Source organism: Plectropomus leopardus, chromosome 4 (assembly GCF_026936395.1).
Source record: "Plectropomus leopardus strain MGB_pleo_1.0 chromosome 4, ASM2693639v1, whole genome shotgun sequence".
NCBI lineage: Eukaryota > Metazoa > Chordata > Actinopteri > Perciformes > Serranidae > Plectropomus > Plectropomus leopardus.
The window spans coordinates 16,126,822-16,143,003 of record NC_142179.1 but is presented as its reverse complement, the minus strand read 5'-3'; the positions used below and the strand labels follow the sequence as shown (position 1 = coordinate 16,143,003).

Below are 16,182 nucleotides of genomic sequence, written 5' to 3'. Positions count from 1 at the left end.
AGTTTTAACAGCATCTTGGCTATAACAATAAATTATTTACATAAAGGCCACATGTATCCAAACTTTATAGAAAATAGCAAAACAACAGCTACTGACAGAAATATACACTCTTGGTTTACTAGTTATACAGTCTTTTTTTCCCCTTGGCGTTTCTTTTGCTTCAGTAAACCGATTATCTGCAAAATATGTTGTCCATATTTGTATTGTGACCATGTTGGATATTATGTTCATGTTCTTTGGCTCCCTGCACAGACTGGATCTGTTTGCCAACGTCTCATCACCACGCTGATATCTTACAAGAGATAAAACCACCACTTTAACAACACCAGCGTCCTTCATATTGGTTTTAACCTATTTAGCTTTGAGTTTTAAGTAAAAGAGGGCACACTGTTATACTACCAGTACTCCTAATGTGGTATTACTTTACTTTTGTATGTGTTTTTGTACATGTCCTTGTATGCATATTGATGACTCTTGTAAGTCAGTTGGTGACCTTTATGAACGAGTATGTGTTGAGTCTGTCTATTGTTGACTTTGTGATGTTGTGATAAAATGTCTGTGTTTATGCTGCAAACCAGTTTCCTCATGAGGACAAATAAAATAATCTATCTTTTAGGTCCCTCTATTAGCATAATATGTACCAGCAGTATATAAACATGGAATAAATGGTTCATTGTAACACACCATAATGTCACTGTGAGCAGACAAGAACATTTGTAAATGTGTTTGAATGTACAGCATTGGTCAAATATTATGTCTCCTATGATGACATATTACATTGTAGTTGTTGACAAATACATTTAATAATTAATACATTTATATAATACATTTATTTGTAAAAACACTTTTAACAGAAATTAAGTGCTTCATAAAACATAAAATAAATAAAAACAATTTAATGTATTAACATTTAAACCTGTTAAAATTATATTATAGTGTGTTGTGAACCCTTTATTTCATGTTTATATACGGCTTATAAATGCTCAAAGTAAAATGTTACCTCTAGGATGGACATTATTACAGATTTTGATAAAAAAAAAAAACACACACAATATGTTGATTTAGGTGAATTTCCATTATTGGGATAGTCGTGAATATTATGTCCAATGGCACCCAGAGACTGCTGGACAACCAATAATAAAAGAAGACGCATCCGCACCATAAAAGATCTTAGTCAGGCATTGGCATATTTCATATCGAAAGATATGATGCTATTATAAATACTGAAAAAGCCTGAATTTTTAACATTGTTTGTTTTTCACTTAAAAAGAATGTTCACTAAAAAAAGACTACGTGTCCTACCTGTGATGCAATAAAAACATTTACGTCTTAATAAAATGTATCAGGTTTACTTTTACTACAGCAAAATCTATTCCTGATTCCTATCACACACACACACACACACACACACACACACACACACACACACACAAACACACACATACACACACACACACACACACACACACACACATCACAGACAGAAGCCACTCTGCTGCTTCTGATCTCCACATACCTGTGAAGGTGGTCTTGGTGATGGGTGGTGGGTTACACATGGGTGACCTCCTGTCATGATGGAAATAAACACACACTGATTTACTTCCCTCCCCAAAACAACACAATCAGTAATTTGCCTCAAAATATTTGTATTTAAAATTCTCTACATGACTCTTAGCAGTGAGAAAGCTCTATTTCCCTTCACTTGTTTCTGCACATGTACAGTAGAGGGAGCGCTGTGGCAGAGAGTGGATACTGCAACAGAATATTGTTGTTGTAGTACTCAATGAGGACAGAGGAGGGCGAGCAAAGGCAGACTGGACACAAATGACCTCAATTCACTGCCACTTCTTAAGCTGAACATTTTATACACAAAGTGACCGACATCATATATAGTGACATGCTGGCACATTGACCATTGTTTCTGTATTACAGTCTCTTCTCATTCTGTTTGGAAAACAAAAACAATAAAGAAAGCTGGTAACTTACTTATTGGACGCTCTGTCTTGCTGTAGATTAGTTAATGCACCAAAATTGTTTCGTACAGTTCTCAAGCTGGCAAGAACCTGAGGGGAACATGAAATATTAGGACTCAATAATAAATCCATTAATGACAATGTGAACATGAATAAAATACAAAAAAAAAATCTGCTCACCTGTGCAAATGGCGTTACAATCATATCGTCCCCATGACTGAAAGACACAAAGACGGCGGCTTTAATGTTAGCTGCAGATCTACAGTGCATTGACATTTGATAACAGAGGAGTGTGCTCGTGAGCTGAAATGGTTAGGGAGAGGAGAGCGAGGGAAGAGCGGCGGTCATCACATTAGATTAGTATCTACATCTTTGATGCACTCGATCACAGTGACATGTTTCATCATCACATCAGCTGCCAGCTGAGGCCCTACGTCACTGAGGTTTTCAATAACAGACTGGTGGACATGTCTCTGCACACATAAGGTGAAGGGCTGCAGTTAAAATATTTTCGTCACTGATTCATCTGACCATTCTTTTCTCCATTATTTCTCCATTAATCAATCATTTTGGCAATTAAATGACAGTAAAAATTGAAAAAGTGGGGAAGAATTGAAAAATACATGTGTTAGGTGTAAAACGTATGAATTTAGTATAAATGTACATGTGTCTTGTGTCTTTTGTCTAGTATCTGCTGTATGTGATGGTATTGATGTTTTCATGTTAGCTTAACAACATCCTAGGATCTGATACATCAAGGTGTCATATAATTGTTTGTGTTGGAATGAGATACTACTGTGGTGTGCTTTTGTTGTTTTTATATCTAACGTAAACAGGGCGTCCTTGCCCTCAATGGTGTTTAAATAAATAAATAAAATTTAAAAAAATCTCATGATGGAAAACATGAAATAAGATGATTATACAAAAAATATGTGCTAAACTATATCCCATAGGCTGTCATTATTTCCATTTCTTTAAACTCTTGTTTATTCAGGGAAAAATCAGTGACGACTTTGACCTGACTTTGCTTCACTGATTGCCCCACTTTTCGAGCACTTGGACACATAGCTCCTGGAGAAGGTAAACTTTAACAGTCTTGCTAAAGGGCACCTCAGTGGACATTGTTAGGGGAGTGGAGAGCATTACGCCAAGTGTTCATATGGCATTTTTCAGAATATTGTAGAAATTTTCAACTAAAAGTGCTCAGAGCGGCTGCACAAAAAAGTGTGAATGACAAAGAGACACTGGATGCAGGACTTTTTCTCTTGGCAGTTACACATAATCTCTTTTAATGGGAACAATTGAAAAAGGACACAGGAGCTCAGAGAAAAAAAAACATAGAAACTCTTTCGAAACAAAGTTACTGATCTCAGATTAAAAACAATGCAGCTGTTATGCAAATAAAATTAAAAAAAACTCTGCTGTCACTCAGCCTTACTCATTCAGTTCCAGCTAAAGGGAACAATAAACAATAAACTGAGTCAGAATCCTCCTGAGCTTTTGAGCCACATTTTTACTGTGAACACTGTCAACATTTGCTCAGGTGACAGGAGTGTGATGGTGACCGCAGCCACGTCACACACACACCCACGGGCACGTGAGCTGACATGCCTGGCATGAAAGTCAAAGGAGATGCAGACTTACCATGTGCTCCAATTACAAGACAAATAGAAGGTATTCAGAGTAAAGATGACGGACTGCGTACGGATGACAGAGAGGATCTTTGTAGACTGATAGTAGGAGAGGCAAGAACACGGGTGAGGATACGGCTGTTCTCCTTTTAGCTCGGCCCTCTGGGGGCACACACAGGCTGTTGCAGCACTGTGTTCATGTTTTCTTGTGGTGAATGTCGACAGAAATTTCTGGACTATGTTCTTTGAGAGATATCTCTTTATAGAAAATACACAATTGAATTTTAAGTTTAACATGATTTTGAAGTATTATCAATTTCCTGAAGAGAGCTGTTCAGACAAGTCGTCTCCTGCTGCTGTAGCTATCTCAAGTTTCCTTGTAAATGCAATTCAGCAGAAAAAAGATATGAAAGAATGAGGCATAAAAGATCACATTTTTCTTTTTATTTGGGTTTTTAACGTGGTAACTGAATAGTGGAAGTAGGTCAAATAAGGGTCATTGCTTGTATACTCCAGAGCTGAAAGCAGCAGCAAAGAGGAGCAAGTCTAAGGTTACTGCAGGACATTATTTTCCATCCTTTTGTCTATTTGCCTTTCCATCAGACTGGATCGAAACACTATATTTTCAGTCAATATTTTTATTTCCTGTAGCACTAAGGGTGCAGTGCATGTAACTGGATAGCCACCCCTGTGTGGGAAGTGCTCTATCAATATATACACTGACCCAGTATATGCCAGCTTTGTTTTATCTTGTCTGGGGTTGTGAGGCAATTGGTACTTTTTCTTCTAAAAACCATCCAAAAGAACGCAGAACGTAAACAGAATAAATGCAGCACAAAAATCTATCCCACTGTCCTTACGACCCATACAGACACAATGACCAGTTTCATAAACTGTGCTGGTGGACGATTTGTGACTGACCACCTTGTTTATGCAAGTGGATACAGCTAAGAATAGATGTGACACTTTACAATCAGCTGTTGGTCATGCACACTTCCCACTGGGGTTGAAGCTAGCCGCGTGGCAGCTCTAGGAATTGGTCTAATAAACATCCCGCCATGACATAGATTCACAGAGGCAGAAATAAAAAGCAAAATTAACCACAGTGAGCACAATGGGTAGTATTTGGGTGTATTTTGTGAAGGTTCAGATGTAAGTAAAAGACATCATGCACTCACATGTCACTGGCAATGGAGGAGTTTCGGGACATAGACTTGGGCGAGAGATCGTAGTCACTGTCTGAGCGGTAGAGGAATGATTCTCTCCGTTGGCTGTGGACAAAATTGGCCTGCAAGATGAGGCCTGAGCCCGGGCTGGCCATTGGGTCCAGGGGGCTGCGACCTGATGACGTGCCATTGTCCACATCGAAACTGCGCATGGAGAGAAAGAGAAACACAAAGATCAGAAATTGAGCATGTACAGCTAAAACTTTTTAGTACTGAGATACAAAAAAAACACTTGCACAATGACATTTTTTAGGGTTAAAAGTTGAGCTAAATCAGTGATCATGTTCAACTCCCCAATGACACTCTAAAACAGGAAATATCTAACTAAGTATTTTGTCCATGTGTCTGTCCTTCATATTTCTCAGCAATCATTCATTTGTTTTACTCACACGGCGGTTTTATTGCTGAGGACCTAAGAAAGTGTTGAGAGAGAGAGACAGCTCTTGAGATCTACTGGACACATTTATTGGCAGAGTGTTATACTGTGTGGTGTATTGAGGGGGGATCCTACTTGACTTATACTGCCAAGAGGCATGGTGGGTGTAGCCCACTTTCCTGTGTTCACTGCAGTCAAGCAAGTTTGTTGTTTTAGCAAAGTTGTAATGAGGACTGAGATCAATATTTAGTGGGAAACTTGGAATCATACAACCATAACAAAAGGTAGCTCACACAGTCAATACTGAGCTTTGGACATGTCTTGAATGTAACCTGGTGTCAACACAACAGAAGATTAGTATTTTAAATCCCATATTGTCTGCCCAAGAGAGTTCAAGACATGCTAAGTGGAAAGGGAATACACTCTAAATACTTGCAACTTTAGCCTGTTGAAGTTGTTTTATTCTGAAATCTTTGCGTTTTAAATACACTTTTGGAATGAAAACATTGTTCCTGAACCCCAAAAATCGCAGTATTGTGTGTGAAGTTGAAGGACAACTGCAATATAATGGTAAAGAGCCAAGATTCAGGGCATTGTATTTCTGATGTTCTTTAAGCAGCCAGCAGATAAGAGGATGGATGCAGGGATGAATTCTCCTAAGAGTCATTTTAGACAGTCTGACCGCCACCTAAAATGATGCAGCTCCTTCAGTCTCCCCCACACAAAGTCTCATAAAAGAGCACATAATGCATGAGTGAATAATCTAACCTCTAATAAAGATCTCTCACCGACTGTACTTATGGCTGTGTGATGTGGCTCGACTATCCATGTCTAAATAAATCTCAGGCTTTATGCAAATATTAATTACGCGTTAGAGGGTCTGATGACTTCAGAGCTTACTCATACATCAACTAAACTCATATGAATATTTTTGTCCATCGCACCAGCATAGGCTCTGACATGCATATCCATATGTTAATGTTAATTAGCTCACAAGCTGTGAAAGCTAACATGAAAGCCTGCTCTGTATATGACGTGCCTGCATTACTCATGTACTGCTAGAAGAAGTAAATTTGCTCACAAGATGGTCATTTAAAATTGTAATCAGTCAGTAGCTCATTATCTGGCTGATTATTATATAATCATAATTGGTCAGAACTAATGCAGCAAGCCATCTACATGCCACCCTGCAATATGCTTTGTTTAAACTCTGCACAGGGCCACAGGGAATACCTCTACTCTAACAATGCCACTGACTCACAGTTTCTAAACCAGTGACACCATCTCCCACTGGGATGTCACAATGAGCTCCTTAGTCTCCTAGGTGATTGTTCGCCCAGGTGATGACTAATGCCCGTCAACAGGGATATCTGTCTCATCTCTAAGACTATCGAGCAATCCCTAATCCCATCTGGTGGTAATGCTAAGGTCAGGGGAGGGATTCCCCCAAGTGTGAAATATGATGCACAAGAGCATGACGTTGCCTTTGTCATCATCCTCACTATGTTAACAACAACATACTTAATCCAGCATCTAAGACTTAGCCAGTACAGGACACCCTGCTCATGTTGTCTATGCAAGAGGAAGAGAAGAGGACGTCCTGAGAACAAAGTGAACAATGTGTGTCTACGTGTGTGTTTCCACATTCAAATTCTCAAACTATAGCATTCAACTAGCAAACTAATTCATTCCTCATCATTACACAATGAGATATGACTAACATTTACATCAGCACCCTTCCTCCTTTTTCAGGGTATTCAACATCCTCAACAACAGATGATTCACTGACCTAAAAGGTGCAACTTTGAATTGTGTTTCACATGTTTGGTTTGTAGGTAGTGAGAAAACCGGGTTGTACTCATGGTTTGGGAATGTTTTATGAAAGATTTAAGAGGAAGACGTCTTCGTACATCTGAAACAAGGTAATCTCTGTGTATCTGGACACGCTCTACACAGCCACAGCAACAACACACAGGACATGCCAGGCATATTTTCCACAGCTAAGTGGCTAAACGCTATGCTATCTCAATGTGATCTCTCTGAGCAGCAGCAGATAAGTGAGTGCAAGCTTTGGTTGTGGAATGGGATAGCTTGGCCGTCTGCCTGATGGGTGAGGGAAGGGCAATCGTATTGTCCTCCTCTTGGTCTAACTAGCTCTGAGACACACACACACACACACACACACACACACACACACACACACACACACACAGAAGTAATATGTGATTTGCAATAACTCCAGCAACTTTTCTCGACAGTTAGTCTCATCTTACGCACATCCCCTCAATCTTCGTCTCTAAGACGTCTCACTCTGTCTGTCTATATATAGTATTAGATCAGAAGCATGTCATACCAACTATACACTGTACACACACACACACACACACACACACACACACACACACACAAAATCCAATCCAATGCACACCCTCTTATCACATCAAGACATCCACCTGTATTTCTTACTGCAGGTGTGAAATCACTAGCGTCATATAAACTGTCCTTCCAGGCACAGGTCAGTCTGCTCCTCAGCTGTTCTATTTGATGAAGTTTGTATGGGTGTGTGTTTCATGTTTGCGTACAAGATTACAGATAGATAGCGCAAGTGTCGAAACATCACACCCAGCATATGTTTAACTACTGATTCATTATCACACTTACTGTGACGTCACAGTCTACAGAGATTCTCAGCCAAACCCTGACACGTAACTTTACTCAATGTGTGTTTGTGGATGCGGGATGTATGTACGTGTACACAGTGTGACGCCCTCTCTGGGAGTGATCTTTGCAGCTAGTTTACTCAGGTATTGCACCAGCATTGACATCACAGCAGGAATGTGGGGCCTTTTTTCCGTGCTCTGACACAAAGCAGCAGCCTTTGATGAGCAAGCATGAGTTGGAAACACAAAACAGAAAAAAGAAGAAGTTCAACACCCCTGTCAGTGTGTTATGGGAATCAACAAAACCCACGAGTCACACACGAAGTCACAGGGGGATTATTGCGGAGATGGGGAGTAAATCCTGCACTACTTAAAGGCCCCAGACAAAAAGAAGCCACAGTTTACCTAAAAAGGGAGTGATCCAGAACTGAGATAAAATTGGCAAGGAAGGAAATATTTGATGTGCAAACACTGGATGGATGACGGAGAGCTCTTTGAGGGTGCTAAAGATATCCCATCTGCTGAATATCACTGCAGACACTTATCCTCACCTACTTGCCCAGCATCCCAAAAATGTTTAAAGTCACAACACAAAGGAAAGAAAGAGAGAAAGAGAGAAAGAACTATGAGTAGCTGTAAACTCTATAGCATTGAATAAACAGATTAATGATGGCCAGTGTGGATACAGCTGCACTAGAATGGCAAGCTTCACATATTTTACACTGATATTTAGCATTTCTTACTAGATCTCTCGCCAAAATAGCTGACACATTTTTAATTTACAAGTCTCACCCACTCACTTTTTAATAAGCCAAAACTGTTTTATTGAAATACATCAGACCAGTCACTGCATGTATTTCTATTTATTGGTAGAAATAATTGATAAAAATAATCTAATAAATACATAAAAATTAAGTTTTAGTGATGTCTATAAGCTGCAAGGTGACAAGGGTTGGGCACTGTTCACATTTGAACTGATTTGACCCAGTTCCAGTACCTGGGATTAGGTAAGGGTACCTAAGGGTACCTGCAATGACAAAAATTAAATTTTTTATCAAGTTGCATGGGTGATGTAGAAGATTAAAACGCAATTCTGCTCCTTTGCTCTTTTCTAATCAAACGTCTGCTTCTGCATGCGTACGTGTGTGTGTGTGTGTGTGTGTGTGTGTATGTGTTTGTCCACTAATCTAGCAGTGAGACTAAGCTATTAGTTAAATAATATAGGATATAAAATAGACCAGACACGAAAACTATTGTGGCTGATCTGCGCTACAGTGATGGTTTTGACTTGGAGTCCTGTGGATACTTTGTCAGTGGCTTCCCAGCTTTGGGACGTTGAAGTTGAAACTGCAGCTTTGTGGCACTTCCACCTCTTGTCTAAACCCACCATTTCACCCAGATGTGCTCTCAGGTACGGAAATCTGTCACTGATGGATTTAACGTGAATTGGTACTCGGTAGTATCAATGTAATTCTGTCAGTACCCTTAAAAATGCCAAGTTTAATGCCCAACCATACTTCATATTTAAGAAATGTAACTTAAAATACAGGTATTTAGCATTCAAAGCGTCATTGTATCTTGATAAATCTGTGCAACAGCAAGCATATTTCCGTAGACTTGGCAGACAATAACGTGGGAGGGTTTGCTAACCTTAGATGTCTGATGTCTAAAGATGGATAAACAAAGATAAAAGTATTGCAGTAACCTGAACAACATGCTGTGGTAAGTAATTTAGCTGCAATAACCTGCAGCTACACGAGTAGACGAAAGGAAGGCCTGCAGGGACGGTGTTTCTCACAGGAGTAGAGTTTCATGCTTGAATTAGAGTTGCAGGGAGAAAAGGAGGGATTGTTTGCTGCTAGAAAACCTTTCAGCTGCACTGTAAGAGAGCAACTACAGCACTGTAGTGTACGGGCACTGAGGTAGATGAGTAGTGGCTGTTGTGACTTTATACTGTAGGATGCTGCTGGGTCACGTATGTGCCTAATGACACGGCTCAGCTCAGCTGTCTCTCTGTCTGTATTTGCTCTCCATCACTTCTGTCTCGATCTTCCCCCTCCTTCTGTGTCTGTCTTACCCTGTCCCTTTTATACACACAAACACACACCCCAAATGGCTTAGATCAATGACTCATTCATTTTCAGCCCGGGGTCACTTGAGCAATTATAAACACCGCGGGAGTTGACGTGACAGCGCTGTGAGGAGACGTACTGGAGAAAGAGGTCAGGGCGCAAGTGTCTTTGATATATAATCAGTTCAGTGAGGATAGTGAGCCTCTGTTTTCTGATGATCATTCAGAGTTTGTGGGCCAGAAAATCCACAACAATGCAAGAGACAATGCAGAATACAAACTTGATATTTTTGGTCTCTTCCCAAAGTGCAAACAAGCATAGAATTTTTTTTTTTTTTTAAAGAAGCTAAAACTCTCTTTCACTAAAACTAAAACCAGGCCACAAATCTGAACAGATCTTTACAAAGATTAGGCATAAATTGCAATAACAGATGTGTTTGAAAACTGTGTTACAGTGCTGATCAGAGCAGAGTTGTGTGTCGAAGACAGAGGGAAGACGACACTCGATTTATTTTAGAAAGCTGTGAGGACAAAGAGGGGAGCAGGCAGTGTAGAAAGGACAAGGAGAGACATGTGTGTGTATGTGTGTGTGAGAGAGAGAGAGCATTCAAGATTATTTATAAGGAGTGTGAGGAGTGTGTTCTGGCACGCACGGTGTCGGCATGTGATCCTGAACATAGTGCAGTAACCTTGACTATGTTCTAAAGGCAAAACAGAGACCTGTGACTGTGGAGAAGAAGACATAGAGACCAAAAATGAGACAGTTGGCACAACAGATGACGCATAAGATTCAGAGATTCTGCACGTAACGGAAAAGCTGTGTTGGTTTGGTGTTTCAGAGCCACACCACCTCATGTTTATACCCCTGATTATTAAATATATGATAAAACAACACGGTGCAGCTGGAAACAAATCAGAGAAAAGCACGGCATTATTTATATATTTATTGGACGAACTCTGACTCTCAGTGTGCTCTGCGGAGAAAACAATGGATCCTACCAGAGACACAACAAGAGACTGGAATGAGTTATCTTTCATTTTGACTGACTAAGCAGACAGTCAGGTCAAAGATATTGAAAAGGCTACACCAACAAACCACTGACAAGCATAAAATGTCATTATTATAGATGAGATATATGGGAGTGTTGACTATATTTGTATGATGAAAGCCATTTACTATTATGTCCTCTAAAATCCCAGTAAAATATGGGTGTAACTGGGTGTAAGTGATATTGGTTCACTGGTTATAGGCAAAGACAAGAGAGTCTTAGTTTTGCCGTATATTTTTTTTAATTTTTTATATTTTTTTCTTTTAATGCAGATTATTTGCCTGGTTTACATATTCTCTAATGAATAAGACCTCACAAAATTATGAGAAAAAAAACTTTTTGGTCAAGGAATTACATTGCTTCACTTTGCAATACTGAATCAATGTGACCTTTTTTCTTGCGAATTTATTACTTTATAATCTCAGGGGATATTTTTTCTTGTAAATTGGCAAAGTTTTTCTTGTACATTTACCACTTTAATCTTGGAAATTCTGAGTTTATTTTTTTTTAGAATATTACCATTATTTTATTTTATTTGGGGTTTTTTTAACCCCTAATGGCCGCAATATGCCATCGTATATACATTAGAATATTACCATCATCTTTGTTTTTGCCTATGGTTGTATTGAACCTAGTGTTGCAGCATATTTAGGCAAAGTAGCTAATTAAGTTTCATTGTTAAATACTCTATTAAAATTCCATCCAAAAATTAACTTTAGGAAGCAAGATGTTAGTGTTTATAAACCTCTAATTCTCAGCACTGTCCTTGCAATCTAGACACTTAACAGGGGAGTGAGCGGAGCCAAAAAACACCTCATGACCAGAAAACTTGAGGTAACAGAAAAACACATTTTGAAGAGGCCAGCATCCACGAGGTGGTGAGGCAAAGCAGATAAGTGATTGACCACTCACTGATAACCAAGACACGTTTTCTCTGTCTGGCCTATATTCATGCACACCCCTTCTTAGTCACACGTTCACACATAAGTGGAAGCAGCTATGCTAACACACACACATGCACTAAGTGAAACTAACACCCACCATGCGGCAAATGCTGGCAAAGTTGGTGTCTGGCAGATAAATCGATGAGGGGCTGTGCCACATTGGCTGGTGAATTTTAAAGCTGATAATATTTCAAAGTCTAAAAGTGCTGCTTCTAATTCACATACAGGACTTAACTGTGTACAGAACGCTGCTCAGAAAATATGTGGTATTTTCTGCTCGTACTACAGTTGTGGTATAGAACAATGTTTAAGTCTCTGTCAAAAATTCTCCTTGAAGATTTTGCACATCTCCCTCTCTTTTTCTCCTTCTGGTTTTTCTTGCCCTGTCAGGTACAAGCAGTGAATCCAAGTGAATCCTTTAATTCAAGTCATGACACTACTTTAGTCCTCGCTGTCACTGGGCCATTCAAGAAACTCAGTCAATCATGAGAGACATACAAAGAGGTCACCATGGCAATGCAGCTTCATCCTGGTCACATGGTTCAAAGCAAAGCAAACCAGTTCTGCTTCTATATACATAAAGGTCCACTTAACTATGGACCTATTTTCAGTCCTATTCATCATCTCAAGTCTGAATCACTTAAGGTCAGATTGAGAAAATATGTCAGATAACAAATAACCTTCAACGTTTACAGCCTGCCTTAGATGGCCCAACTGCAGCGCCAAAAACCAGATGCAAACACTTGAGTTCAAAGTCACACGTTCCCTACCTCTCCACACTTTATCTAAGCACACAATAACATCACTGTGGGTTTTAAAGTGGGAAAGAGGTGCTACTAAAGGTGTGGCGCTAACAGGATTTCATAAACATCCTAAAACCTTATCTCTAACCTTTTCCAAACTCAAGCTTACATAACAGTGGATATTTAAAAGTCTGCGTACACAAACCTGCATTTGCACGGTTGGGTGGAGTGGGGTCTGAGTTTGGTCAAGCCAGGGGGCAAGTCACACACCCGAACCACATCCTTGTCTTAAATACGTCAGCACACAAGCACTCATGTGGGGACACAAAGACGCATACAGAGGCACACACCAAATCAACACACAGATACCTGAGATAATAAGCTGACTGAGAGAGACAACACCTCTTTTTGCATTAAACACACGTACATTGCACAAACACACCAACCAGAACACAAACAGCTGAATTATCACTCATGATTCCGGTGTTTTTTTCTACTGTAAATCTTGTACGCTCAGTGATGACAATTGTGAAAGACAGCGATGTTTGAGAATTAGTGAAAGAAGCTTTGATACAGCAGTAAATAACAGAAGAGAGGAGGGCAGGACAGATGGAGGAGGCTTTGTCCAGCTGAGGACTGCTTTTGGTAGTCATTCAAGAAGATGGCTCATACAAACCAAACGCTGCCAGATTCTCAGCTTTTAAAATGAGAAACAGCTACATTCTGCTGTCAGCTCAAACACTGATACACTGATCAACTGCTTTTATGGATCAAAATGACTGGGACAGGATCAGTCCTATACACATGCTGTTTTGATAATTTGCCCAGCAATCAAGTAGTCTGCTTACAGTGTTAATTTTGGGTCTTTTTCATCATATGGAATAAAACATTTAAAACTGTGTTGATACTATTAAAAAAATAAAAAATATAAAACACTTAACTCCCTGGGGCTTCATGCACACTGAAATCACAACAGGAAAGTAAAGCAATTTTCTCTCTCAACAAAAAAACGTAGTCCCTTCAAAATTTATGATAGACTGCCACTGATGCACCCACGATATGCAGCAGCAAAACTTGGTGCTCCTCAGGCAACCTCGCGTAGTCTACTCAGACAACCAAAGACAGTCATGGTTACTGATGAGGGAGACAGAAAACAAATGAGCATGAGGAAAAGCACCTGTGGTTGAAGGCTCCCTCATCAAGTGAATTGCTAATAACAGGTAATGGCCCCTTAAATAGGCCCTTGGTGAGGGAAATTTAAACTGCAGTAACCTATTTCATAGCACTGTACTGTATTATTAAATATGTATTGGAATTATACAGTGCATTACCTAAATTTGAACAGTAATTTGAAAGGTGTTTGCGACAGCTGTACTGTACATTGAGACAGTCAATAAAATTAAGTAAATAGTGAAGCTGTCTGTCTCATTACTTTAATGTTTATGTAATAAATATAAAAATTATTCTGTATGTTATTGTATTATATGTATTATATGACTACACAATAATTAAATGGTAATCTGCTTGAGAAATAAAGCAAAAGAAAAAAATCTGGGTCATTGTAATCTAATCTAATCTAATCCAATTTCACCATCTCTCCAACAATGGTTACATTACATTTGCATGCTATAATGTAGTGGATATGTGGAAACTTTATGTTTCATCAATGCTGTGTTGAATGAACGGTTAGATTTAGGCACAAAAACCACTTGGTTATGGTCAGGAAAAGATCATGTTTCATCTTAAAATATGAGGTTGTGACCTGTGACCTGCACCGCTCAGAGAACTACAACTCTCAAAGACCTAATTAATATGTCTGCATTTCACACAAGCGTCATTTCCTGCTGGGGAGGTTGTAAAGCAGATTGATAAACTGACAATGTGAGAACGAAGTGAACCCTGCAGGGATGTCCAACAGGGTTCAAACACATGCTGCTGGGCAACCAGCTCCCTCAACCGCCACCCCACGAGCACAGTGTATTTGTCCAGGGTTGTTCCGATCCATTTACAGCTCTGCCTCAGAGTAACACAATGGGAAAACTGTGAATATTAACTTCCCATGTTAAAGCTACAGGGCAGTTTCTTAGTTGGAAATGAGTGCTGACAGGCAAGGACAAGTTGAGACAGGAGGGGGAAGGAGACAAGAGGGGGAGGGAAGGGCGATTTGTGCCCCTGGCAGTGCGCTCTGCATCCTGCATTTATCTGGAGCCATGCGTCGACAGGAGAATGCATGGAGCGACACAACACATTCCTCCTTGCTGTTTTACAACCTTGTGCTTTGGACGATTTCACTGGCTGAATAGACAGTGAGTTCTAATGGAAGCACATTGAGGGTCATAACAACTACAGCAAATGTCATGTCCTTATTGAGTCTATCTGATAAAGCACAAAATAAGCTGGAGTTCAGGACAGAACAAATCGAGTCTGACCACAGAACATGCCATGCGTTGCACAGAAAAACAGACACAAAAAACCCTGTAACTGACCTATCTACAGGGTACAGAGGGTTTCTGCAACAAACCACGCAAGAGGCAAGTTTTGATTGACAAGAAGAGTGATGTATTCAGGCAACAGTTGAAAGAAAGCACAGCAAGCCAACGGGGACAAAAAAAAGGAAGGACTTGGGAGGGTGAGGAAAAGTATTTCAGAGAGCAACAAGCATGCAGGTGGAGAACAACTGAGCAAAACAATGGCACACACAACAGGATTAACATGGAAATGTTGCCAGCAGGACACAATTATTTGTCTATTTACCATATTCCCTCTGTGTTCTTCAATGAGCTGGTAGAGCGCGACCGTGGTTTAAGAATGATACTCATGGTCTGGCTTTTCCTTCCACATTACATCTGCAAACACACACACTCGCAGGGCCACCTGCCCGCCGCTGTGGTCTGACCACAGTCCTAACTGGTCTCAGTGGGAGCTTCCTTCCCTCGGTGTTAGTTCGGTGGAGAGGTCAGGTCTGCTGAGCCGAGTTCAGTCCGATCAAACGCTCTGTCCAAGATTAGTTCACACTGCTGCTCCTCCTCCTCTCCGATCGCTTGACAGTAGGTGGTTTTTCACCCTTCTCTCTCTCTCTCTTTCTCTGTCACTCACTTGCACTTATCTTTCTTGCCAGTTCAGCATGTGATCTTCCTCTTTCCTAATTCTGCCATGCACATGCTCTGTGCCACTTTCTTACTCTGCTTCTGTCTTGTAAGTCCCCTGACTTCTAGAAATAAGATCGTCTTCTACTCACGTTCCTCTCTCCCCTTCCTCGTTACCTCTGCCTCTCTTGCTGTCTTTCTATTACTGAGTCCCTGTCTTTGAGCTACACGGTTCTCCTGTGCTCTCTCTCTCTGCCTCTCTGTTTCCCTGAGCTGCAGCTTGGGTATGTCTGGAGTGGGAGGGGTTGTTTTGGTAGTAGTAATTCCTTGAAGGGCGGGACTTGTATCCTCACAGCAACCCTAACAATCGTCTCAAGTGTCAATCACTCGGCTGCCACAGTAACCTAAAACCAACAGCTAAAG

General features: G+C 40.2%; 1 protein-coding gene across 5 annotated transcripts in view; it reads right to left on the bottom strand.

The window, feature by feature from the left end:
- pde4d (phosphodiesterase 4D, cAMP-specific) overlaps window positions 1–16,182 on the bottom strand; it is a 242,955-nt gene that overhangs the window by 30,291 nt on the left and 196,482 nt on the right. For 4 of the 5 annotated variants that reach the window (XM_042487565.2, XM_088076639.1, XM_088076640.1 and 1 more), the window contains 4 exons: window positions 4,783–4,974; window positions 2,154–2,190; window positions 1,987–2,063; window positions 1,517–1,566 (listed from right to left, as the gene is read on the bottom strand). In XM_042487565.2, the coding sequence (XP_042343499.1) occupies window positions 1,517–1,566; window positions 1,987–2,063; window positions 2,154–2,190; window positions 4,783–4,974 (356 nt within the window). Of the gene's footprint in view, window positions 1–1,516; window positions 1,567–1,986; window positions 2,064–2,153; window positions 2,191–4,782; window positions 4,975–15,427; window positions 16,070–16,182 lie in introns of those variants that run through there. The other variant, XM_042487567.2, reaches the window with a different exon arrangement.